The 26,412-nt window shown below is 47.9% G+C and overlaps 1 protein-coding gene across 3 annotated transcripts in view; it reads right to left on the bottom strand.

The window, feature by feature from the left end:
* The window catches only part of Arhgef4 (Rho guanine nucleotide exchange factor 4), a 104,803-nt gene that overhangs the window by 28,005 nt on the left and 50,386 nt on the right, over positions 1 to 26,412 (bottom strand). For 2 of the 3 annotated variants that reach the window (XM_051204363.1, XM_051204364.1), the window contains exon 1: positions 19,430 to 19,946. The exons of the other annotated variant lie outside the window; for it this stretch is intronic. In XM_051204363.1, the coding sequence (XP_051060320.1) occupies positions 19,430 to 19,937 (508 nt within the window). In that variant the 5' untranslated portion in view covers positions 19,938 to 19,946. Of the gene's footprint in view, positions 1 to 19,429; positions 19,947 to 26,412 lie in introns of those variants that run through there. 3 annotated transcript variants of the gene reach the window in all.

Genomic DNA, 26,412 nt, shown 5'->3' with positions numbered 1-26,412 from the left:
GAATTGAACTTAGGACCTCTGGAAGAGCAGCCAGTCTTAACCTCTGAGCCATCTCAATCTTATAAAACAACATATGGCTATCATGTGATATCCTCTGTTTGCCTTTTTGAGTTCTTCAGGGTCCAATGAGGTCAATAAATGACTTCTTCTCTCATAAAGTAGCCATTATTTGCTTACCTCTGCGTCTAACCCAATACCTTGTGACAAATAAAAATCTTTTGGGATATAACAATGTAACAAAACTCTAGTTTCCACCAGTCAAAGGGCTAAGTCTGCTGACAGGCAGTTCCCAAGGCCTATAACAGAGCTCTCCCCATCTTGCTGTAGACTACCTACCTGTGTGCCCACCAATGAACGTGAACGGGGCTATGAGTTATGGCTTTCTTTAATCTGTTACTACAGAAAGCTCATGAATTTGCTGCCTCAATGGAAAACGGCACATGTTCACTCATATTTGTTTCCGGAGTAAGCCATATCTTTTATTCCTCTGAATCAGGAGCTATTTCTTTTATCCACACATGGAAGGTGTTAAATTTAGTTTGCTGAGGGACCTCCATATTGATTTCCATAGGGAACTAGTCGACTTTCCTACCAGCTACAATGAATAACTACCCCATCACTAGCCTGTTATTACCCCCTTTCTTTTTTTTCTGTCAAGTATACATTTTTTATTTAATATTTTTCTCATTTTACATATCAATCCCAGTTCCCTCTTCCTCCCATCCTCCCATCCCTTCCTACAGACCCCCCCCATCTCATCCCCCATCCACTCCCCAGGGAAGGTGAGGCTCTGTCAAGTATATTTAATATTTAATTTCTCTGGGGTTCTGTGGGACAGCCAAATACATGTGACTCAAAATGAAAAAAATAACTCATTTTTGTATTTTTGAGTGTCTTACCTGATGCTTGTTTGTGTGTCCCTGGTGCCCATGGAAGTTACAGGAGGGTGCTGGATTCCCTTGGACTGAAGTTACCAATGGTTGTGAGCTGCCTTATGCATGCTGGGAATCGAACCTCTCCTAAACAAGAGCCTTACCCACCAGCTTTCATGTACGTTTTCCAAGATAATCGTGTGCAGAGAACACCACTGACTGCTGTATCTTGCTTACCTACGGTTTCCTAGGGCACTGTGCATTTTTGAACAATTATTACTTCATAGCCTACAGGTAATTAAGAGGTATAATTAGTAAAAATACTGTGTTGCATACATATCCCATGTGCAACTTGTGTGAGCCTACACATACGTGCTTCTAGCCCTCTTAGCATGCAAAGCCTGTGCCCGGAAGTGGAGAAGTCTGTATGTTTGTGATTTACTTGTTCGTTCACAGCTCAGCTCTCTGAAACTGTGTAAACTTGTTGCTTCTCATTGCATTACCCCTTTCTCTAAGGACTGCCATCCTGACTGGGAGGAGTGGGAATCTCAGCGTGGTGGGGTCTTGTTTTTGCCTTCAAATAGTATTGTTTGCTTTACATCCTGCCTAGTTTAGGTGTACATTTCCCTGATGGCTAATGAAAGGTGAAAGGCAAGTCAGGTGTCGTCAGTAGAGAGGCCAAAGGGAACAAATGGAAGCTTTGGAGCGAAAGAGATGTGACAAGTGCTCAGTTGCTAAAGCTCTCACCAGCAGGGAGACACACAGAGGGGAGAGACTCCCAGAAGTTGTTCTCTGACTTCTGCGTGTGCCCCCCCCCACCCCCCGCATAAGAACACAAAGTAAATGAATGTAACTTTCAAAAACGCAGTAATTAGGATCACTAGATCAACGAATGTGCTCTCTACAATGCCAGCTCTCGCTCTGTATTGTAGGTATGGGCTAGTGTGTCCAGCAGTCAGTGAATGCGTTTAACCGCAAAGTAGGTGGTTTAATAGAGAGACAGGTCAAATGGGAGGTATTCAGCCTGAAACAGAGATCAGGAAAAGGGTACCAAGACATGAGAAGCTGCAGGTCCCTGACTCACTCAGAAGGTGTGGTATTAGTTACATCGTCAACACCTAGAATCTCCCGGGAAGAGAACCCCAGTAAGGCATTATCTACATTGGGTTGGCTTGTGGACACTTTGGTTGATGACTGCCTGAAGTGAATTGATGTGGGATGACCCAGCCCACTGTGGGCAGTACCATCCCCTAGGCAGGGGTTCCTGAACTGTGTAAGAGAGGAGGCATCTAGCTAAGTACAAGCAAGCGAGCGAGCACATGTTCATTCATTTCTCCCTGTCCTGACTTACATGAAATGTGACCAATGATTTTGAAGTTTCTGCCTTGACTTCCCCCACAGTGCTGGACTATAAACTGAAAATGCAAGTTAAAAATATCCCTCATCCCCTTACTTGCTTTTTTGGTCACAATATCTTGTTACACCAAAAGTGAAACTAGAACACAAGATCTACATGACTTATAGACCCAAAAGGAAGAGAGGGTTAGGGAGGGTCCATGCTGGCGGCAGAGGCCAGGAACTTCAGATACCAAGCCCGTAGTCGGGGAGTCTGCAACCTTTCAACGGTTAAATGATTGACACCAAAGAAAAACAAGCAAGAGAATATCCTACAAGGAGTCTGAAGAGACAGCTTGGCTTCCAGAGTTCGACAATGGAAACAGCAGCTGGGTTTTTTTTGTTTTGTTTTGTTTTTGCAGCAACAATAGAAACCTAGATGACAACGTAACAATATTGCTGCAGTCTGGCTCTTGAATGTTCCAAAAGTTCCGGGAGATGAGGGCCTGGATTTCAGTACCACTAGGATGTGGGACGTAGGTGGAGGAAGTTAGGCTACTGGAGACATGCCCTTGAAAGGGTGGATGCTGGGGGCGGCTTCTCCCTCTTTCTGGCATCTGTGCCACCGTATGCTTACTCCGCCACAGATGTCCCTGCCCCAGAATACCTTGCCATGGGTCCAAGTAGCCAGAGGGAAAGTGTCAGTCCGACTAGGCCATCCCTCCTTTCATTTCTTTACCCCAGTTAGTTTGCCACAGCAACATGTGTTTTGTGAGAGTCAATCGGCAGACTAAGAAAATGAAGGGATTTAGGTGAAAACCGTTTCCAGGCAGTCTTGGAGGACTTGGCATCAGCAGATACACCACAGAGAAAACAAGGCTCGCAGATGGGAAGGGCAAGATGGAGGAAGGAATAAAGACAAGGAGCAGACAAATATCTGGGGGAATATAAAGATACACCAACTCTACAAGGAAATAATGTTTTTGTTGAATTAAAATGGGCAGAGAGTGTCTGGAGAGACGGCTCCAAGCTGGGGGGAACTGGCTGCTCTTTTGGAGGGCTCAGGTTTGTTTGTTCCCAGCGTGCACAGTGGCTCACAACTGTTTGTAACTCCAGTTCTAGGGGATGCAGTGCCCTCTTCTGGCTTTCTCAGGTACCAGGAACACAAGCGGTGCACAGGTGTACACGCAGGCAAAACGTCTACGCATATTAAAAAACACACAGAGAAAACAATACATGGCCAACTGGAACATTTACATCCTATGCTTTGTAAGTTGGAGGAGAGAGTGGATGCATCATCCAGGAAGATATTAAAAAGCACTTACTTATACTTACATAACATAGTGCAGGTTCTAACATGTAACTTGAGTAAAAAAAAAAAAAAATCAAACTAAAATAGAATTTTGGGCAGTAGGGATGATTCCCAAGGCCTTGCATACACTAAGTATATGCTCTACCACTGAGCTACACCCCTGCTGGAATAAGAAAATATTCTGAATGATACTTTTAAGACCTTACGAAGGAAAGTATGTAGGCTTTAGATTTTGTTACGAAGGAGGAAGGACAACAGTATTTTAATTTTAGCTGTGCTCTTAAATGGCAGCTTATTTGAATAAAGAATTCTTAATACCCTATTATTCCATTACCTTCTAGATCCAGTCATCTGGCTAATAAGTAGGTTTCGGTGTAATCACCCATTGTGTCTCCCTCTCTGCTTTCCCCTCTGTCTGCTTTTACAGTCTCATGAGTGGGCACTGCGGTTGGTGAAGAGGTTTGTATCATCTAGCAAGTTGTGAACAGACACCAACATTCATTTTATAGTGCTGCCTCTTTGTACGGTCTCATCTCCAGCATCTACTAGACTTCGAATGCTTCTCACTTTCTCTGGGTTACCACTAAATAGGGTTGGATTCTTAGGTTAATTCCTAGTTTATAGCTTGAGTACATGTAAGCTGGACTCCAAATCAGGGTAAGGCATGACACCTGATTTCTAACCCTCAGCAGGAGTCCCTGTGTGTTAAGTGGAATGGGATACCCCAGCATGACTTTTAGAGGATTCTAGTCTTGAGTAAAGAAAGGCTTCAGTTCTATGTTCAACCTTGAAGTCCCAAATCCAGGACAAAACTCCAGCTCCTGCTTTCCAAGCCAAATGCCCCTCTCCTTCCCATTTCTGACTTCTACATCTCTGGAGTCAAGCAACTATGACTGAAATATATTTTTTTGGGGCGGGGAAGAAGAGAAAAGCTTCTATTTATACCAGACACATCATATAACTCATTACTATTTGCCCTTGGTTGCCTCACAGAGGTGGGAGGTCAGTCCCTATTGCTCAAGACACCATGCACTTCAGACACTGGGCCCAGAGACTCCTAAGCCAGAACTGACCTGGATGTGTCCTCCCTAGGGACCAGCTTTCATGGTACCAGAATGCAACATGTGAGTTTCCAAAAGGAAGGAGGCAACCACCAATTCTATCCAACTATGATGCCTGTGGACCACATCAATAGCCGACATGTCAGATAACCCTAAGGGTACAGTAATGGCATGCACACCTCGGTGGTAACCAACAGCTCTCTAATTGGACTTAAGACCTGCTCAACAAGAGGGACTATACCTGGTACTGGAAACCACTAATTTACTAAACCTGCATAACTCCCAACAACAATCTAAAGACACTTGTCCCTATATTCACAGGTAAAGGGTGGTCCTCACCACTCATTAAACTTCCTTTTGCAACACACAGAGACCACAACCAGTTAAAATGCAGAGTTGTGGAGTCCAGTCCCAGTGGGTAGACGAAGGAAGGAACATTCTGGAAGAGGGGTTGGGAAGATTACAGAGTTTCCTGTGAGGCTGTGTCTCCTAGGGCCGTCAGATGACTTGAACAAGGACAAAAACAACAGACAAGCCAAAGTGGGAGGTGGAAAGCCCGAGAAGCCTCAATCCAACAAAAAGTACTGCAGGCAGGTACGGACGCTGAGAGTGGGGTTAGCAGCCTTTGTCGTGCACTTAGAGACAATTTAGAGTGCCACAGCGGAAGGGCTTTTAAGTCCTCTCAGGTCACTGTCCTGTGAAACTGAAGGTTACAACTTCAATATTACCAACTGACAAAACACAGCTGAACTTGGGTGGTCTGCACCCCAAGAAGCTAACAAGAACGATTGCAATCTCCATTTTAACAAATGATAGGCTCTTACTCTGTTCAATGTCACATTGAACAGTAACTCTTCTGCACTACCCACTACCCACCACGATATGGTGCTTCTGTGACCAAGGTCGAGAGTGGCCCAAGTCTATGAATATAAACATCTAGAAGGCAGTTTGACTACATGACCATGTTTCAGTACTATGCACATTTATTAAAACTAAACAAAAACTTGTAGCCAGGCAGTGATGGCTCACTCCTTTAACCCTAGCACTCAGGAGGTGGATCTCTGTGAGTTTGAGGTCAGCTTGGTGTACAGAGCGAGTTCCAGGACAGCCAAGAATACCCAGAGAAGCCCTGTCTCAAAACAAACAAACAAAACCAAACAAAGCAAGAACCAAAAAGCTTCATGAACATTTCATGAATTGATTTGTTTGTAGGAAGGTAGTAATCATGGGTGTGCATGTCACAGCATGAGTGTGGAGGTCACGGGACGACACACAGGGATCTCTTATCTTCTTACACCATGCGGGCCTCAAGGATCAAACTCAGGTCATCAGACTTGAGGGCGAGCTGAGCCAAGCCCCTCCTTACTGTTCCCTCGCCCTTGTCTCAGCCTGGATTATAGGTTTGCACAACATAGCCACCTGTTCTTCTTGCCCACACCCAAAATACCCCCTCTTTACAAAAAAAAAAAAAAAAAAGCTACAGGTGTCCTTAAACAGTTTAGAAGGAATGCTTTCTCCTCGGTCACAGATTTAAGAAAAAGAGAGAGAGAGAACTGTGGTAAGTATAAAGTATTATGCATTTTGGATATAGTTTATTTTCATTAGAGGAAAAAATACGTAATAAAACAAACTACTACGAAGCTTTGTTCAAAGCCTTCAGTTCAGTTACTGGCATGGGGGTGGGGATTCAAAAGGTTTAAGATGAAAATGTGGCCTGGCCATCATAACTAGATGACAAGACCCTAAGGCTGAAGACATCACAGACTTTGGCTACAGGGCACAAGGAAACTGATCTCGAACTAGCCAGGAAACTTCATCCCTGCTGGCTAGCTTTTACAGGGCTGGCAGGTGCTGTGCTATGCATGTAGTACTGGATCGTGAATGCTACAATATTGACCTAATATATAAGATGTGCTCACTGGTGTAATAGTGAATCTGAGGGTTTCTCCGTAGGAAGGAATTCATGCCTTCTATTGAAAAGACGGTCAAAACCTAAGGATGGAGAAGTCACAGTCCTAAGGGCGGGGGGGGGGGCATCTATTGATGGTATTTCCCTAAATGGTCAGGTCGTCCTGACCTTATGTTTACATTCATAGATTTGTTCTGCTCCCAACCCTGGTCAGCAATGCGTTTTATTATAGTGGGTGGCAGTTAATGAAGAGTTACTCTTTAAAGTGCTGAGAAAATGTGATTATATTAACCTTCCCCCACAAGTCTTCGGAAAAATTAAGGGGACAGAAAGAATATAAGAGCTGGAGGATAGGGAGGAGCGCTGTTCAATGCTGTTCTACAGACAGGGCGTGGCTGAGACACTCATAAACTCACAGCAGCTGTGGTTGCCTGCCTAAGCCCTGTATGAGACCAAGCCAACTACAGCGGGGCATTGGTGGTGCACACCTTTAATCCCAGCACTTGGCAGGCAGAGGCAGGCGGATCTCTGTGAGTTCAAGGCCAGCCTGGTCTACAGAGCTAGTTCCAGGACAGGCTCCAAAGCAATACAGACAAACCCTGTCTCAAAACAAAAACAAAAAAGATCAAGCCAACTGAAAATCCCAGCATGGAGAGAGGGCGGGCCTCCTGCAGTCTCCTCCTAACTGAAGAGCTCCTGGCTACTGAAGGTGATCCAGGGAGAAAAGTCACTACTGGTAGCACATTGGTAGGGTGCCTATGTCCCCTTAGATGATCCCGCATCCATGCACATACGGACAACATGGATGGGATACAATGGGTTATAACACATAAAAGAAGCAGGTATGAAGTTGGAGGGGACACCCACTCCAACATGGAGTTGCCAACATGGAGTTGGAGGGAGGGGACAAGGGAGTGGATATGATCATGACCTGTTGTGTACGCGCATGCAAATTTCAAAGAATATGTTTTTAATGTAAAGATATAACCCTGAAATCAAAACGCTTCCCTAAGAATCTGAAATCCTATCTCGATTCACCTGTGCTGTATCCATAGGGCACCAAATACATAAAAATCTTCCCAGCTCTACCAAACCCTTAAAGCTCACAGGAACCTCCCACACTCTATAACCCTCAGTAAATCAGGGTAGCAGGTGAGCACATGGATGCGGCCTGCAGGACTGTCTGAGGACCCCCCCCTCCAACAGGGACTGCAGAGAGCTTACAGAGAAAGTAGGGCTATTGTGGACCAGCTAACTGCAGATGATCGCTCCCCACCAAGGTAACCACCCCCCCCAAATGCTCTTTCCTTTGCTTCTCTAACTCTTCTGCGTCCACGGAGAGTATGTATTGTGCACACCAGTGCTGTGTGGCACAGGGACAGGAGGAGAGACAAAGTGTTTCTATCACTGCTGAACCACAGAGACACGCCTCAGCACACTGCAGGACACAGGCTCCACACCAGTTCAACCTCCTGAATGCAGGTGTCTTTAAGAGGACAGGGAGAAAAATATAGAAAGCAATTCAGTAGTAGGCTCTTACCCATGCATTCATCCAAGGGCAGCTTTGCCTCAGAGCATCACGTGCAGAGCCTCCTCACAAAGGGGGCTCTGCAGGGAAAACTCAGGGGTCCCTGGTGCTTATCGGCACTCAGAGTCCCTTGGCCACAGCAAACAAATAGATCTGCCTCGTCTTTCTAGCTGACATTCTTCCACTCATTCCATGAAATTGATATTTGCTGCCTGCATGCCAGGCATGAAATTGGGTGCATTACACACATAAGCACAAGCTCCCCAGTATCGATTTCACAGATGAGATGCCTGAGTGTAGAAAATCAGGCCACTGGTCAGATTATCACATAAAGAGATGTGGCTGGGATCCAAGGCCAGTGTCTATGTAGCTCCCAAGTTCAGCATCTTTTCCTGCATCCCTCCCTGAGCAAGCATGTTGGCTACAGCAGGGTCAGTGTTTACAGTGAGCCATGTCTACGTACAGCATCCATGCCACTTGTCACCTAACAGAGGCCACAGTGGTACCACCGTGGATGCGACCAAGGGCAGAGAAGTGGGAAGGAAAGGAGTTGACAGAAAGGGCTCAGTGGCTGAGGGAGCTGGCTGCAAAAGCAGGGGACGCCAGTCTGCATCCCAGCACCCATATGGAATTTCGGACACTACCACACTTGAGCCTGGAATGCCAGTGCTGTGGAAGGTAGAGACCAGAGGATTGCTGGGACTTGCTGGATGCCAGGCCAGGTTCTGTGGGAGATTTTGTCTCAAGGGACTCTGGTGAATAGAACATGACACCAGACCTCCTTCTCTGGCCTCTGCCCACATGGGTGCGCACATGCATGCACACGCATATGTGTGCACACCACACACACCACTGCCACCACCAGCAGCAGCAGTTACAATAGCAAACAGAAGATTCAGAGAGCTCATAATGCTGGGAGAGAAATGATGGCACATTTGGGGAGTCTGGGCTCCCCGCTGCCATTCAGTGCAGACAGGTCCCGTGGCAGCAAGGGAGGTCCAGCGGGATGCAGCGGCTTGGAGATGAGTAAGCTGTTTATTTCCTCTGACCCTCGAGTCTCATTTCTGTGAAGTCCCATTTTCAGGCAGGTGGTGGAGACAGCTGCACTATAGGACAAAACTGATGAATGGTGGCCTTGGAGGTGAGCTTGACTCTCCATATGGGGTGTTGCTAGAAAGTCCTGAGCTCTGTCCTGAGGTCACCATAGCAACCCTTTGTTGCCTCCTGTGCACATAATAGCCGCACTCCCACACCCGTGGAGCTCACATTAACCCAGCCAATCACCAGCCTGGGCTGTTCAGTACAAAGTCTCTCCTGTTTCAAGGGTTTAACACCATGTCTAGGCTTCACTTTCTAGCAGCCGGCCTTCTTCACTTCCCCTATGTGAGTAGCATTTTAAAATGAAACAAGCTGTGCAGCAGATGCCTTTGGGAGTGGAGGCTGGCTGCCTCACATAGGGTTTCAGACATGGTGAGGGACCTAGGTTCTCCCCTGGGGAGTTGGAAGGAGACATGGCCTGGCTAGGTGGACAGACTTGCACAACTGGCCCTGTGCACTGTAAGCTTCCTCAGGTGATGATCTGGGTGACTGTTTTGCAAAGAAGGCAGAGAAGGTGAACAGAGAAATGCAGTGCAACTTGCACACACACACACACACACACACACACGAGACAGATGGAACATATTCATGTGACATAAACATCACACACATTGCACATACATGCGTACCATAGATACATACCACCCATTCACATCACATAAGCATACACATTACATACATATACTACATGCACACGCATGTATACACATATACATATATGCATTGCACAAGCACACAGCACATACATCACATATACCACCTACCCACAGCACATGCATCATACCCATATGCATACTACACATTTTGCATACATACACACATACCACACGTGCATGCAAACATATCAGATTGGGGATGCCAAGCACCCTGGAGATGCTGCTTGACAAAGATCACAGTGCTCAGATGACACAGGCTGACTCTTCACTGCTCTTGCTGGAAGCTGCTGCACAAATCCTGCCTATGTCTTTGACACATTTGATGTTTGAACTCCTTGCTGTTAAGGGCCCCTCACTGGGGGCTAGAACTGGGACAATGTAACAATTGTCATGAAAACTGATGTTAAGTATAAAACTTACCAGGACCGGGGATTCCTTGGGAGAATTAGCTGTATGAGAAATTGAGTCTTCCTTAGGAATTATTACTTAAGTGGTACTAAAGAGCATGAGATATAGGATCTGGAACAGATCATTTCAGAAGAAAAACTTAGGGAAATTTTAGATGCTGACAAACTATGACTGAATCATTAGGTTTTGGGGTTTTGCCTCGGAAACACAGAATTAGTATGTGCTAGGAATCTTGGTGTTCCTATTCAATAGAGACCCTATTGAAATAAGAGCTATGACAGGGACACTCTGAAAATCCGTTCCTGTACTTATGTAGAAACAAGATATTCAAAAAACTAAACAAAACAAAACAAAACAAAAAACCAAAACCAAACCAAAACAAAACAAAAAGGTCAACAAGATTTGGTGGACTAGACAGGAATCTACCTGTCTCTCCCTACCCCTAGTGTTTGTTAGGGTTACAGGTATGTGCAATATACCTGTCTTGTATGGGGTTGTAGGGATTTTAACTCAGGTGCTCAAGCTTGTGCAGCCACCTCTCCAGGTCCTCTTCTCTGGTTTATTAGTGATCATATGCATAGTTTTTTTTTTTGTTGTTTTTGTTTGTTTTGTTTTTTGAGACAGGGTTTGTGTAACAAGCCTAGCTGTTCTAGAACTCACTCTGTAGAACAGGTTGGCCTTGAACTCACAGAGATCTTCCTGCCTCTGCCTCCCAGGTACTGGGATTAAAGACATGTACCTCTACCACCTGGCGTATTTATAGGGTTTTATTCTATGTGCATACGTTCCTTCTTAAAGTTATATGGGCTTTCTGGTGGAATATGCTAGAATTCATGCTTAAGATTATAAGACGAACATTGACCTTTAATCAAACTGAATCATCACTCCCACAAAAGCCTTCCACAGTAAGGTAGAAGAAACACAACTTGAAAGATAATTTCTGCAGTTTTCCGGTAAATTAAAACTCTGTGCTAAAGAATACTAAACCGATGCCAAGGTCATTTCAAAGATATAGTCCTGAGCTGCTAATTACTAACCATATCTTTCCCCATACTCTTCCCACTATCTGAGTGTTACAGGCAGGCTAGAGGTTAAAATGGATAATGGATGTCTTTTCTTTTCTTTTTCCTTTTTTTTACTTTGACATGTACTGTGACAGCTGTAGACAGATGAACGCTGTAGGCCTCTCTACAGGGAATTATTTGTTATGCTCATAGCGGCCAAAAGCTTGATGAGCATTTATTTAGACAGCTTGTCACTAATGCCCAGATTGGTCTTGAACTTGCCATCAACGTCTTGCTTCAGCCTTAAGTGCTGGGATTGCAGGTGTGACCCATCATGCCTGCTTAATGAGTTTCCAAGTAACTGTTTTGAAAAAAAAAAGTTAGTAAATATTATATTTAGTGTTTTAAATTTAGTATTAAATACTACATTGGTTTAAAATGAGAGCATCTTACTTTTTCTCTGCTAGAGCAGAATTTTTCCATTCTTGAGAAGCAGTGGTAAATTGCCATTGCTTTCTGTTTAATAATCCCAGACCCTGGAAGTTCTATGCATCAGAATTACTGCTTGGTTTTGCGTTGATCTTGTCGTGCTCTTATAATGAAAACAAACAAAAACTTCCCTAGATGCTTCCTCACTTTAAGAGTCAAAATCCTTTACAGCCATGTTTATTTAAAATATTTTATTGTCGAGCTGGTTAAAAAGGTAGACAAGATGGCTACTTGGTGAGTAAGTGCAGTTGCTGCATGAGCTTTGAGATCTGAGTTGGAATCCCTGGCACCCACATACGAAGCTGTGCATGAGCCCAGACAGGAGGACCAATGGGTTTTGTTGGCTACTGGCCTAGCTCTTGTATCAGTGAGAGACCCTATGTCAATGGAATAAAATAGAGAGCGATAGATCGGGACACGTGACATCTTCCTCAGGCTTCTGCATGTGCAGAGGTGCCCGTATTGCCATACACAACCACACAACGCACGCATGCATACACACATACACACACACACACACACACACACACACACACACAACAGTCAAGCATTCTTGGTTACTCCTGACCCTATCTCCATCAGTGTTCAAACTTGACAACTTTTAATAAAGATAATATTAAATGACGATTTTTATGCCCATATCTCTGAGATTTCTCAGAAAACCCATGGAAAGTCATAAGGTGTTATCCTCCCAATACTGAAATCCATGTGATGTGCTCCTCTTGATGGATGCCTGGGAAGAGATGCTTAGCTTTTCCTGGGCTGGATGGGTAACGTGACCATTATTTCAGGAAGTAGTGTGTTTCCTGGACACATGGGCGTGTCCTGGCTGTCCATGAGATACAATATCACTTGCCAAAGAGTCCTAGTGTTGCTGTGTGTGCTGCCAAACAAAGGAATGGTACCACTAACCATCATGTCACTCATTTGCAAAGTACTGGCTGGGTCTCAGCTTGACCTCTTTAAACTTGAATCTAACTTTTTACCAGTCAGTGGTGTACCACAGTGAGTTCCCATCACTTCCCTACAGAAGACTCTATAGCTGCCCTTCACACCGCGTCGGTGTGTTCTGACCACGTATGCACCTGCACATTCATGACATAACATGGTCTAGCTTTCCTCAGAACTTGCAACGTGAAATTCATCATTGTTTCTCTGTTGCTATACAATACTCTGACCACAGCAAGGTAGGCAGGAAAGGGTTTGTTTTGGCTCACAGTTCCAGAGAGACTTACTTCATCACGACCACATCCAGGGAAAGCATGGTAGCATGGAAGCAGAGGTGACCCCCACACAGGGGTCAAAGTGAGGGGGCGGGGAGTGGGGCAAGGCTATGAACCCTCAAAGCTCACCCACCAGTGACACACTTCCTCCAGTGAGGGGCCACACCCTTCCCAAGAAGGTGTGCAGATGAAGAGTTCAAACCCATGAACCGTTCTCTCTCAGGCTGCTAGGATGACTAACAAGTTCATGACAGCCACCTGCCATCTTTCACGCGGTCATTGTTTGTCTCACTCTGATGCTTCAACGTCTAATCTCCCCCAAGAGGACGGGCTCAGAACTGGGCAACAAGGATCCTGCCAGGTGCTCTCAGGTGCAGGCTTCTAAGTAAGCCAGGAACTGGAGAATTCTAGTGGAAAATTGATGGCTGCAAGCAGGGTAGAGATGAGTAAGAATTAAAGAACACAAAATGATAGGGCTGAGGAGGCAGCTCAGTGTGTAAGAGCTTTTGCTGTCTAAGCACGAGGACCTGAGTGCAGCCCCCCAGCACACACATAAACAAAACAAAAACAAACCAAAATCAGGCATGGGGCCACGTGGGGGCAATATCAAGGGGATTGCAAGGCTTACTTGGAAGCTTGAGATTCGGCGAGAGACTACCTCAAAGGACTAAGAAAGACAGCAATAGTCCTTTAGCTTGGGCATGTGTGCCTGCACACACATGCTCACACACGCACCTCTCCCCTTTCTGCACGAGTTCACACACGCACGCACACACGCACACACCCCTTTGAGCTGAGAAAGGATGACCCTGGTTTTTATTTAGAGCACTGTTGATATTTCAGTGCAGTGTATCTGAATACATAAAGAGCTCATTCCAAAAATAAATTGTCCTCAACTCACAAACAACCATTTAGATCTTGCTTTTGTCAACCGAAGCCAACATTTGTATATGTGACACATGTTCTCTGTACTTTGCCACCCCCACCCCAGAATTTGAGAACTCTGCTTGACTATTCTTACTTTTGTGAAAATATAACTATAGGTTCAGTAAGAAATCTGTCCACCCTCATGAGTCCTCACATCTCCCCCAAGGACCTGTATACAGTTCGTGGCAGCTGGGGGAAGGACAGACATTTTCCAGTGCAATTGATGCTGGTAAGACGCCCATATTCTGTGAATAGCTCATCATCCCTCTTGTAACGGTGTAACCTTAAACTTATCAGATCTCTCTCTCCCTCCCCCAACCCCCTCTCTCAGGGTCATGAAAGTAGAAAGAAGGCTAATTAGGAAGAAGGGGCACAATGGGAGGAGGGAGTAAATAAAAGAGAGAAATGGGATGAATATGGCTGAGGAGATTGTCCATGTGTTTAAGAATGTCATCATGAAACCCATTATGCTGTATGATTGATACACACTGATAAGATGTTTTAAAACGGTTATGGTCTCCTTGTGAAGAAGACATCTATTGAAGACACTGAATACACAACCCAGGCTGAAACAGCCTATTTGAGATTGATGCACTGTTCAGTAAAAGCACAAGGCAGGTGTAAGCCACTACAACAGCCTTTATGAAAGGGCATTTGCAAAGCCTGCCTGGTAAAGCTCCTGGCTCCTGGCTCCCAGGCTCCTGGCTCCCAGGTTCCCAGGCTCCCAGTTTTACAGACTAGAAAGGAAAGTCACTCTTGGAAACACTGAGGAATGAAGAATTCTGGCCTTGTGATGGCTCAACTGGTAATGGTGTCTATTACCAAACCCAAACACCTGTGGTTGACCCCTGGGACCCACACAGTGGAAGGGGAGAAAGACCCCTCTGCAGTGCATGCACACAAAACAAATAAATACATGTAACATTTTCAAATGAGGTTTAGATACTCAGAACTTAGACATCAAGACCAAAACCAGATGGAATTCACAAAGATTTATAGGTACTGCAGTTGGTGTCTGCTGGAAAGTTCTTGGCTTGGCTTCCTACCTGTAAATGGGAAGATTCCACAGTGTCAAGATTTCAGTTTTTCCCTAAACTGCTTCACAGCCCGACTGAAAATACACATGAAAAGATTTAAAAAGACACAGAGTAGCTGAAATAATGTTGAACAAGAGCAAACCGGAGGACCGCACTCCTATAGGGCTCTTTGAAAACGGTACTGTGTATTAGTGACTTTTCTGTTGCTGCGATGAAATCCTATGAACAAGGACAACTTGAAGGAGGCGTTTACGTTGGCTCATGGGAAGGCATGGCAGCAGAAGGTGAGAGATCTCAGCCATACACAGGAACCAGAGAGTAAGCAGGGAGACAAGGCTATACACTCTCAAAGCCCGCCCTGAAAGTTCCTCAGCCAACCCAAACAGCACCATCACCTGGGGACCATGTGCGCCAATACGAGAGCCGATGGCGGACACTTCACTCAGAACACAACAGGTGTAAAAGGAATTGGTGTAGAAATGACGCTCTCTTCCTTTCTGATATGGTCTCCACGTAGCTCAGGCTGCCCTCCAATTCTCAACCCTATCGTGTCAACCTCCAGGGTGCTAGGGTACAGATGTGTGCCAGTCGAGGGCAAGAAACGGTTCTACCATGTCTAGTGTCCGCTGTGAGCCCTGAGCAGGTATTAATGCCACCATGGTAGTGTCATGTCAGCAAGCAAGGCTAACACCCCTGGGCCAGGCGTGCAGCTGAAGTTTGCCTAAGAATATGGAAGAAGTATGAATTCCCTCTGCAGAAGAAATCACACAATGCAGGCCAGGCAAAAGCCCAGGAAGTGAGCGGGTCAACCTGCTCAGCCCCATGAGAATTATGTTCGTCAGATGACACATCCAAAACAGACCAAGCTACTGGGATACAGGGATACCTGGGGGGGAGGGGGAGGGGGAGGGGAGAAGGAGGGGGAGGGGGTGAGGGAAATGAGGTGAAAAGGGGTAGAGGAAATTCTACCCTCTGATCCACAGTCCTGTCTCAGATGTCTCTCGGGGAGTCTCCACAGGAAGACTGGGGATGTTCAGTGGAAAATGCCTACAGTTGACAAGAAGGCCCTAAAGTTCCCACCTGTTTTCATCACTAATGCTATCTGCACTCAGTAGTCAGCTGCAAACCCAGGCCCTAGTATTATTCTTACAGGCCTTCCTTTCTGGGAACTTCCCAAACCACTCAGCAATAATATAACTGTGTGTGGCGGGTGCTTTTTTTCTCTTTGAGACAGAGCCTTATGTAACCCAGGTTGGCCTCAAACTTAACCTCACTCAGTTTCCATGGTGCCGGGGATCAAACCCAGACCTTCATGCGTGTGAGGTAAGCCCCCTACCCACTGCGCTACATCCCAGTCCCTATAACTAATCAAAAGGATCTGCTAAGAATCCCTTCCTTTCTCAAGGGATAAGCACAGGTTTTGTCGCAGAGTCACATGACCAGACAGAAAACAACACACAAGCAATACCAGCTCTGTGGGGGTGTTCCAGCTCAAACGGACACCTATAATCTCAGCCATGGGGCCTCACAGAGTTTAGTGGTGGCTTGAAAGTGAAATTACCCCCCAAAGGCTCATGATTTGGACACTCAGTCAGGGGCTCACAGAACTGTTCTGGATTGTATGGTGCCTTTTGGGGATGGAAAGGGGCAGAGGAAGTATTCACTACAGGTGGTGGGGCCTTGAGGGTTCTATCCGGCCACGGTTTGCAGCTTGCTGGCTTGCTTCCTGGCCAGGTGTGACGCAAAGAGAATTCACTGCCGTGGATTCTGACGGCCCTTCTGTCAGGGCATCTGTCTGACACCACGAACCCCAAGAAACCTTCAGGTTGCTCCTAACCAGTATGTTGTCATGGAGACACAGAAAGTAAGTAACGTGTAGCATCAGGCATTTTGTTTTAATCTGAAAACCATTTATAATTTATTCATTACTTTTCTATAGAAAACCAGTGACCAAAGGAGTGTCATGCTGAAGGTCGATGTTAACTACAGTAGGAGGCAAAGTGAACCCATCTGCTTAGTTTCAGAGAGTACCAGGTCTTGCTCAAGGTAAACTGTGATGTTGCTCTCCCCCCCCCATAAAAAAACCCAAAGGGGAGGAGTCTTGAACCTCTCCCTGAGGAACTGTAGGCAGCTGGTAACTGATATTGATGGAAGAAATAAGACATTCCCCCCCCCCCCCAGTGCTGTAGTTACTGGTAAGGGGCCCATAACCATGTATCCATGATCCTGTAAGCAACCCTAATCAAACTCATTACACACACACACACACACACACACACACACACACACACACACACACTGATTAACTTGCCCCCCCCACACCCCCTTTTGCTTGTCTCCTCCATCCTGATATTGTATTTCTCCTCCTCACTTGAGACATAAACGCAGACTGTGATTTTAAGTTCTATTTTGTTGTTAACTGCCGGGTTCATAACCGTGGAGAAAGTGTGAGCTACCAGAACACTCTTCCAATGTGCCTCCTGAGCCTGCTCCACACCCACTGGATGCCCATCACATCCTATCAATCCAGGCCTGAGACAGTTGAGACAGCAAGTCACTGTCTTTCAGGGACCCTGCTTAGGGCTTCAAACATGCTCAATCCTCTTTCCTTCTCCCATCAAGGGCTCCTTCCTACAAGTCCTCCTCCAACCCTATCTTCATCCGAAATGAAAATCTACAGAGCATCACTGATGGGCAAATTTTCTCAGTTCTTCTCAAGGATGGCACATAAAGGCAGTCACACTGTAGGTGGGAAGAGAATTAATTCAGAGTTCCGTGACTGTCTCCATGATCGGGGGAAATTCTGCCTAGGGATCTAGATGAGAAGCAATGGTGGTGTCGATGTTTCACGCAAATCCACAGCACACGCAGAAGGACCTTCTAATTTTAGCATCCATTCCAGGTCAGGTGAGGTTTCACCACCACAGCAAGGAATAGGGAGCAGAGGATGTAAGTGAGGGAGGAAGGATGTGAAAGCAACTCGAAACTCCTTCCCGGTGCCTCCGGCTGCTACTGCCCAAGAATGCTGTCTTGTCTATGTACCTAGCAAGACCTTTGCAGATACTTCAGTGGTCCTGTGTCATGGGGGTGGGGACTGGCATTTGCTTCCGGGTCCCAAACAACCCTGGACTTGGGAGTCTTCGGGTACCAGGATGCCTAACACACCCTGGCATCCTGCCACCCCATTCCTTTCCTACTGGTACTTGCAAGCCTGAGACAGGAAGAAAAGGGAAGGGGCTTCAGGGGGCTCCAGTCATTAGGTCATCGAAAGAAAGACTCTGCCTGGGTTTGCAGTTCTAGAAGCCAGAGGAGGTAACCTTCCAACCCCAAAAGATAAGATAACGCACGCTCGGGAGTAAAGACAGGGGGAAAGGGCTACTTGCCAAATTGTTTAAAAATCTCTCTTAGGGCATTATCTACCTTGGTACTTTCAAAATAGGTTCTACTTAGGCTCAAGAGGACATAGTTTCTGGGGAAGTCATCAAGGGATAGGAGGCCATCACAGTAGAAAGTGTGAAATTTGTAGCCGAACACACCAACAGCTGGGATAATCAGACTTTGCTGAACATCATGTGTCTGTTTTGTGAGAGCACAGACGGGAGTTGTGGAGTACTATAAACAAAGGGCTGAACGTCTTTCCTTCCCCTTTCCAAGTCTACTAACTGCAGAAGGTTCGAGGTTCGCGTCCCTCCCTCTCTGCCTTACCACTCCGTTCCTCTTCAAAACAGTCCCTGCTATGTCCTGGAGGCGGGGGGTGGGGGAAAGGGGCCCTGCTGCCCGCATGGTCCCTTTGCTCCCGTCTGGCTTGATGCACACTTCGTCATGCCGTCTGGGTGGGGCCAGAAGTGTTCTCCAGCTGAGTGCCTCTGCACAAGGGATAAGGGGCATTCTACCTCGCTGATTTCCCAACAGCAACTGTCTCAGTTCACAGCACTCACTGTTGAGTGCTCAGACATTTGCTGAACTATAAAGAAACAATTAACCGAAGACAGACGATCACCATCCATTGTTCTGGACTATCTCACTCCTTACTGAGGTTCAAACTCTTCCATTCCGGTTGGTACCCAAATTCTGCCCTTCGGGTACACCGGAAGCAATGGGGGTGGAGAGGGTGCACACAGGACAGGGAGACGCCAGAGAATCCCATCCGGAGAAACTTCACTCTTGTTCCAGGGGGCCCAGGATGCACCTGGCTGGGGACTCCCTCTGAGACCGGGACCCACACCCTCCCCAGAGGGTGACTGTCCACACGGAAAGGGGGCAAGAGGCTGCAGACGGGCAGACACCTGCCGTTCAGGAAGGGGGTCTAGACGAACCAACTTCCAGTCTCACCTTAAGCACCCTCTTGGCAGCTGCAGCAGGGACGTTGCAAATAAGGCGCCCCCTGCTAAAAAGCTGTTCAGAGAAGGGACAGGTGGTCGGGCGGCCATAAGCAAAAAGCGGCAGAGGGGCGCAAAGCCGTGGGGGTGACGGGGGTGGGGTTGGATCAGGAGATGGAGGGGAAGACGAGAAGGGCGAGGGGAGGCTGCGGCGAGGCCGGAGGGTGCGGGAGAGCAGGCGGCGCCCTTACCCGCGGAGGCCGAGCGCAGGCTCTCCAGGCTCCGGGAGCGCGAAGGGGCGCCGCGCATGCCCGCAGCGCGGCCGCCGCACACCACGCCGCTGCTGTCCGAGTCGGAACCGGGGGAGAGCCCCGTGCTGCTGCCGCCGCTGCTGGTACCCAGGTCGCCACTGGTAGGGCCGCTCGATTCGCTGGGGCAGCGCGGCGCCGCAGGGCAGGCGGGCCCAAGCTCCAGCCACAGGCCGGCGGGGTCCCGGGCAGCATCCCAGCCGCACGGCCGTGGCTCCGGGCCGCCCGACATCGCGGAGCTCCGCCGAGCAGGCTCCGGGCCGGGCGCCGGTGCGGGCGCAGGACCCCGTATGGGCGCTGCCGGGCAGCCACCCGGCAGGGCGCAGAGCGCGTGGGCCCCGCTGCGGGTCGCCGGCCGGCCGGGCGGCGCGCTCTCGCCCGCGCGCACGCAGACCTGGGGCGCGGACGCGGGTCCCCGGCCGCCCTGGGTCCCCACAGTGGCCGCCAGCATCGCCTGGGCGCGCGGGCGTCGCGGAGGAGGCGGCGCCCGGCTGCGGTGCGGGCGGGCGAGCGCGAGGGTGGCTCGCTCGGCAGAGGATAGCACGGTTCCTGCGAGGGGCCGTGAAGGAGCCCCCCGCAGCCCTAGGTGACACCTAAGGACCCCACGGCTGCGCACGCTGGCCTGGGGACGCGCTCTCTGGGGGGCGCCCTCGTGCCCAGGTGAGCCGCGACCGCGACTCTTAAGACAGCAGTGGTGACACTCACGGGCCCTTTAAAACAGTATCACAGTTCATGCCCAACAGTTGGACATGGCAGGAGCAAAGTCCAGTGACAGACAAAAATGGAGACGTCGGTGGCAGGTGACAAGGAGCCAGGGGTTACTTGTCCTTTCTGAGAAGGAGGCCAGTTGCACTGCCTCACTGTGGGGCCTTGTGTGGGTTCTTGGAGTATGCCTGGAGGATGAGATGCCTTCACTGCCATATCTAAATACGAAATCAGAGGCAAGATGGTGGGAACCACCTCGGCCTCACCTGGAGGTTGAGCAGTGTGAGGGCAAGTCCTGACAGCAGCTGATCATAGCTGCTGACCCTCTCTTCCTTTTCCCTCCTCCACGCCCTCTCTCAGCAGGAGCATTCTGCCTTCTTGGGAACTAGATCCACTCTACAGAGCCAGGGGCATTTCAGAGGAGGATGACCCTGGGCAAGGGAGAAGAGCAGGCTCTTGTCCTTGCATCCCAGGCCTTATATTTCTTGCGGCCACCTCCATCCCTAACTGGCATGTGTTCCTCGCTCCACAACACCGGGAACCTTGTATATCCACAGATCCCGATCCCTATGCGCTGGACACTCAGCCGAGACACCCTGGGCAGGGGTGGGAGATGGGGGTGGGTTCTAAGTCAGCTCTGAACGATACTGGTGTTGGATTTCACTACTTGGGCATTGGAGGGTGCCCTAGCCACATCCCTGGTCTTGTTTTACTAGCCTTGGGAATGTAAGGAGACTTTGTGCACTTCCTGCTCCCTTTATACCCAGCCAGTCCCCCCCCCCCTTCAGACCTCCGTTCTTTCTTGACCTTGGGAGGAGCAGCTGTCCCCTCTTTCCGCTTCCCTAATTCAGTCTGTCTGCACCAAGGGTCGCCATCTGTGTCCTCCTAGGTTGTCCTCTGAAGAAATACACAAGAAGGGCCCTCTGCTGTCAGCATGGGTCACACTCCTCCATGTCGCCCTCTGTGCACAAGGCTTGTGGTTCTGCCTCCAAGGTGGAGGCTGTTTCTCCAATGCTCTACTTTGTGTGGAAGGCAGCTTCAGGCTTACCACAGGGCAGCAGCCAGAGGGATCTTGGGAAGCTAAACCACATCAGGTAATCCTCCTGCACCAGTGTCTTCCAAGGCTTCTTTTTACAGAGCCCTGAGACCTACGTGCTATGGCTGTACTGATTTCTGTACCACCCCCCTCCCCCTCCCCCCGTTCCTTACTCTCTCTGCTGCAGCGGCGTTGGCTGCCTTGAGTTTTCTGTTTGCCACTGGGCTTTTGCACATACTGGACCTGAGCCACTCACTCCTCTCTCTGCGGTCTGTGGTGCTGGTTCAATTTTCACATCTTGGCACCTCCCCTAGATGCCATTCATCCCTTTCCAGAACTTGCTCCCACTGGACAGCCATCTCCTGTGTACCCCTCACTCGGGAGTATGACACCTTGCCCAGGAGTATTCCCAGAGCATTGGCCTCAGGCTCCATGTTCCATGAGCAGCTGTGGAGGGATAGCCAAGAAATGGAGGGTCTTTGCTCTTTCAGGCCAAGTCTCCGAGGAGACTGAAGTCTACTCTTGAGCGCACATCGTCAGGCTTGCATGGCAGGTGGCGGCAGCTTAGGCAGTCTAGCTTGTATGAGCTAGTGAACACCACATACTCACAGGGAGTCCAGTTCCATTTCAGATCTCCCAAGACTTCAGTGCATTTCAATGAGGTCGCCAATCTCAGCTATACCATGGGGAAGGATGGCGGTCCCTGGAGGTGAAAGGTCTAGCATGGCGAATCATCTGTTTCTTCCCAAGACCACAGCGATGATGACCGTTTGTGTACAGGGCTTCCTGTTCCAGGGTTAAGGGATCATAGGATGATGCTACCCCTCTGAGGGCAGATTCCACAAGCCCACTGTTACGGTTTGAATAGTGTCCCATCTGGCGGTACTGTCCGGGAGGTTATGGCACAGAGAGATGTCGGTCACTGTGGGTTGCCTTTGAAAGTCTAGGGAGTCTCCAATCCTTTTCTGCTTCACGGCCACTGGTGTCATCCTCCACAAGCTTGTGCCACCCATGGCGTTCTGCCTCCCACCCTGGGTCTGAGCAGCCAAGGATCGAAACATCTGAAACTGTAAGCAAAACTAAACCCTTCCTGATTCAGTTGCCACGTCAGGTAATTACAGAAAGCTTTCGAGCCCTTCAACACCTGTCAAGCTTACAGGCTTCATATCTGGTGATGGGAAGGTCCCTTGCCATCACCTTCATTTTTTTTCCAATGAAGCGTGTGAATAGTGTGTGTTTATTCACTCACGTGAATACCTTCATGCACAGCACAGAAAGGTGATAAGCTGAAAGGTAAATCAGTGGCTCCATATGGAAACAGGACCTGTTTGAGCCTATAGATCATTTCTGTCCGACCTCTCTCACACAGTTAACCCCATGTGAAGGCTCCTATAACAGCGCTGGTCAGAAAGAAACTATGGATTTCAGTCTGGGTCGTCTCTTCCTGGCCTTGACCCTGGGCGGATCGCTTAACGTTCCAGACAGCAAACAGAGCTGTTTTCTAACTATTACTGCAGGATAGCTGTGGGACTAACTGGGATGACGTGTGATAATTAATGATGATTGTCAACTTGGCAGGATTAAAATCACCATGGGGACCAGACTATGGACATGTCTGCAGTGGTTTTGTTGGTTAGGTCAATAGAGGCGGGTGACACTCTAAATGTTGGTGACACTCTAAATGTTGGAGCCCCAGACTGCATAAAAAGGAGAATACAGTCAGTTTCCTGACTGCGAATGCAATGTGACCATCCCCCTCATTCCTGCTGCCACGCATTCCCCGCCATGATAACTGCGCCTCTGAACCCTGATCTGAACGAGCTCCTCCTTAGCTGGTTCATCACCAGCTATTTTGTCACAGCAATGAAAAAGTAGCCGGTCACAAATGTGTAACACCGGAAATATTGTTTGGCATTTAATAAACACGCGTTAGGTACCTCCCATGGAATGTCCGCAGTATTACGCAGGATGTGCTATTATTACAGATGTGATACAATTAAATTTAAAGGAAATGGGGAATAAGCAAAGGTCATGTCCCCAGGGAGTAGTGAGGAATAAGTAAGGGTCATGGATGGAATTGGACCAAGGCTTCCCACCCTTACTTGGGCCATTGTGTAACTACTATTCTTGTCCCCTTGGAGGGTTCCCAGACACTGGAATATCATCACCGCCACAGGCAAGTGTTACTGTGAACCTACTGTGCGCAGCACAAAGCACAGCTGTGTGGCTATGACAAGAAGTTTAAGACATGGATGAAGGCAAGATGGGGCAAGCATTGCCATCCAATTTATCTCCTTCAAGAACCTCATTGACAGGTTGTAAAAATAGGAGGCTAGAGCCAATTTCAGGGCAGCAAGCAAGAGTAACTTATAAACACGTTTGTAGCCTCTGGAGTGGCAGTCAGGAAATAAAAATAAAGTAAGTGAATTGAAGACTATCACTTGGCAATTCAGTAAGGAAGGTGAAGTCTGTGGTACCCGAATCCAAACTACTCCTCCCTTGCCCTTATAACCTAGTGAGGCTTAGCATTGGGTGGTGGGCCTGCCTCAGCCCACAGCAAAGTTTCCTCTAGGAGCAGGATGCCAACATTTCTCAGGCTCCTGCAGCTGCTCATGGCTGAGTCCAGAGAGAGAGTGAGTTAGTAGTGGGATTTCTTCTTTGGCCCGCAGAGAGCACATGGCAGGGCTAGTTAGTTCCATGCCAGAAAAGGCAAGCTCTAAGGACTTCGGCTACTGACGCTCCCCCAAGCCCTGGCACTGGGAGAAACTTGCCACTCTTCCTGCTCCTACATCCAGAGCCCTGGCTCCAAGATTTTTCAGCCTTAGCGGGGAAAGCCGACTACATAACAGCACTACGTTTCTTCCCAAAGGGACTGATCGTATTTGTAACCGAGCGTGGACAAGTTTAAGCCTAAAGGCACCTTCAGGAAGAGAAGAGGTCTTGTGGAGGGAACTAAAGGATGCAATGAGCCAACCTAAACCAACCCCGCTAGAGCAACTGGATAAAGACAGCTGGAATGGTCTACGTGGAGTCGAACCCCAAATCCTGAGCCAAGAACACGTTCTTCCAAACGAACCAGAATTTGATTGGGTGATTTAAATAGTATTTGTCTTTAAGGAACAATACTGAGAACAATAGAGCAGCCAGCTGCCACTTAGCACAGGTCAGTCATTTGGTAGAGTCTGAAAAGAGGGAAAAGGAATCCCCAGCAAAGCCACTGTCATCTGGTGACTGTGGACACGTGAGGGCTGCACCTCCAGAGCCTGTTAGAGACTTCCGTGCTGTGGGAAGGGAAAGAAAGGTCCATAAAGCAATCGGTTATTAGGCAAGGAAATGGCAGCATCAGGTCTATTCAGAGAGCCGTGTTCAGCGTTGGTACAAAATATGCTGTTTCCAACCCAAAACACGAGGCAAGGGAAGGAGTGGGAAGAAGAATCTCCATGACCACTGATACTTCGTGCAAAAGTAGCCACATGCCATTTGTCAGGAAAATAAAAACCCCAAACCACCACCGCTGCCGCCGCCGCCACCACCACCACCAACAAAAACCATGCCACCATTGTAAATCATCCACAGAACCAAAGGAAACCATAGTTAACAGAAGACAACGTTGTGTCACACCGATGCTCAGACAGAAATAGTGTTACCAGAACCACACGGAGGTTCCAGAGTTAAACACAAAAGCAGCAATAAATTCAGGAGGAGGTGCAATGGGAAGTCTGACCTGCAAGAAAGTTCCTCTGGCTGCTGAGAAGAATATGCACTCTGCAGAGGATGGGGAGACTATGCTGTGGGTGGTTTTGTTTTTAAGTCATTTGAGCTGGGGTGCAGATTAATTCTGAAAGTTCTGAGCTGACTTTTTTGTCTAGATGGCCCATTGATTGGTGAGAGTGGAGTACTGATTACCTAGATCTATTTTGCCTTTTTCCGTGCAGTGGCACAGTGGCATTTGCTTCATCAAACTGGCTGTACCAATGTGCTCTCTCTCTCTCTCTCTCTCTCTCTCTCTCTCTCTCTCTCTCTCTCTCTCCCTCTCTCCCCCCTCTCTCTCTGTGTGTGTAGTGTGTATATTTATAATTGTTGTATCATCTTGATAGGTTGGCCCGTTTCATCATATGTGATGATGACCTGTGTCCCTTATGACTACTTTTAGTTTGATGCCTGCTAGGTCAGTTATACGTATAGTATTCCTACTCGTTGTTGTTGTATTGCTATTGGCCAAGAATCAGCAGTGGAGAAGGATGAACAAATGGCAGAGTTTCACTTACTAGGGCCAAGGAGGTGGTATAGCCAAGAAAGTGCTTCCTGTGCAAGCTAGAGGACCTGAGTTCAGTTCCCAGCACATATAAAAAGCTGGGTGTCCCATCATGTGTCTGAAGTCTCTGAATGAGGGAGGAAGTGGCAGGGGCTCATTGGCCAACCAGCCTTACTTAAATGGTGAGTTCCAGTTCCCAGTGAGAGAGCCAGTCTCTAAATGCAAAGTGGATGGCAGGCAAGAAATGATAGTCAAGGTTGACCTCCACATGAATGTGCTTTCATACCCACATTGTGTGTGTGTGTGTGTGTGTGTGTGTGTGTGTGTGTACACACGCATGCACATACACAAATTTTGGAAAGACAGCTGTGAGAAAGAGTACCCTTTCCCTTCAGACAATCCATCTTCAAAGCTGGCCCTGACACTTGAACTCACTACCTTATATAAACTCAAAGCTTCACAATCTGCATGTATTTTGGAACATTGCTTGAATTCATTGGCAGATACATTTGTGCAGAATAAAAAAAAAAATTAAAGTTGCTGTGATGTGGGTCCCTACCTTGAGCACACACCAAAAATAATAGCCGTCCAGACTGGAGAGACAGCTCAGTGGTTAAGAACACTGGACATTTCTTCTAAGGAACCTGGATTTGATTTCCAGCACTCACACAGCAAGCAGCTAATAACTGTCTTTAGTTTCTGGATCCAGCACCCACTTCTGGCCTCCAGGAGCACCAGGCACACCCATGGTGCACAGGCGTACATGTAGGCAACACAGCCACACACACAAATGGATTAAGTAAAAAATAATAATCTTAGTGAAGATGATAGCAATGGTGATACCTTGTAACCAGGGATAGAGCAGGCTACACTCTCTGTTGGGTGAGAACTTAGAGATATGCCCATTTCTCTCTGTCTCAGTTGTCATGG

This window comes from Phodopus roborovskii, unplaced genomic scaffold (assembly GCF_943737965.1).
Source record: "Phodopus roborovskii unplaced genomic scaffold, PHOROB, whole genome shotgun sequence".
Taxonomy (NCBI): domain Eukaryota; kingdom Metazoa; phylum Chordata; class Mammalia; order Rodentia; family Cricetidae; genus Phodopus; species Phodopus roborovskii.
This window is presented reverse-complemented; position numbering and strand designations above follow the sequence as displayed.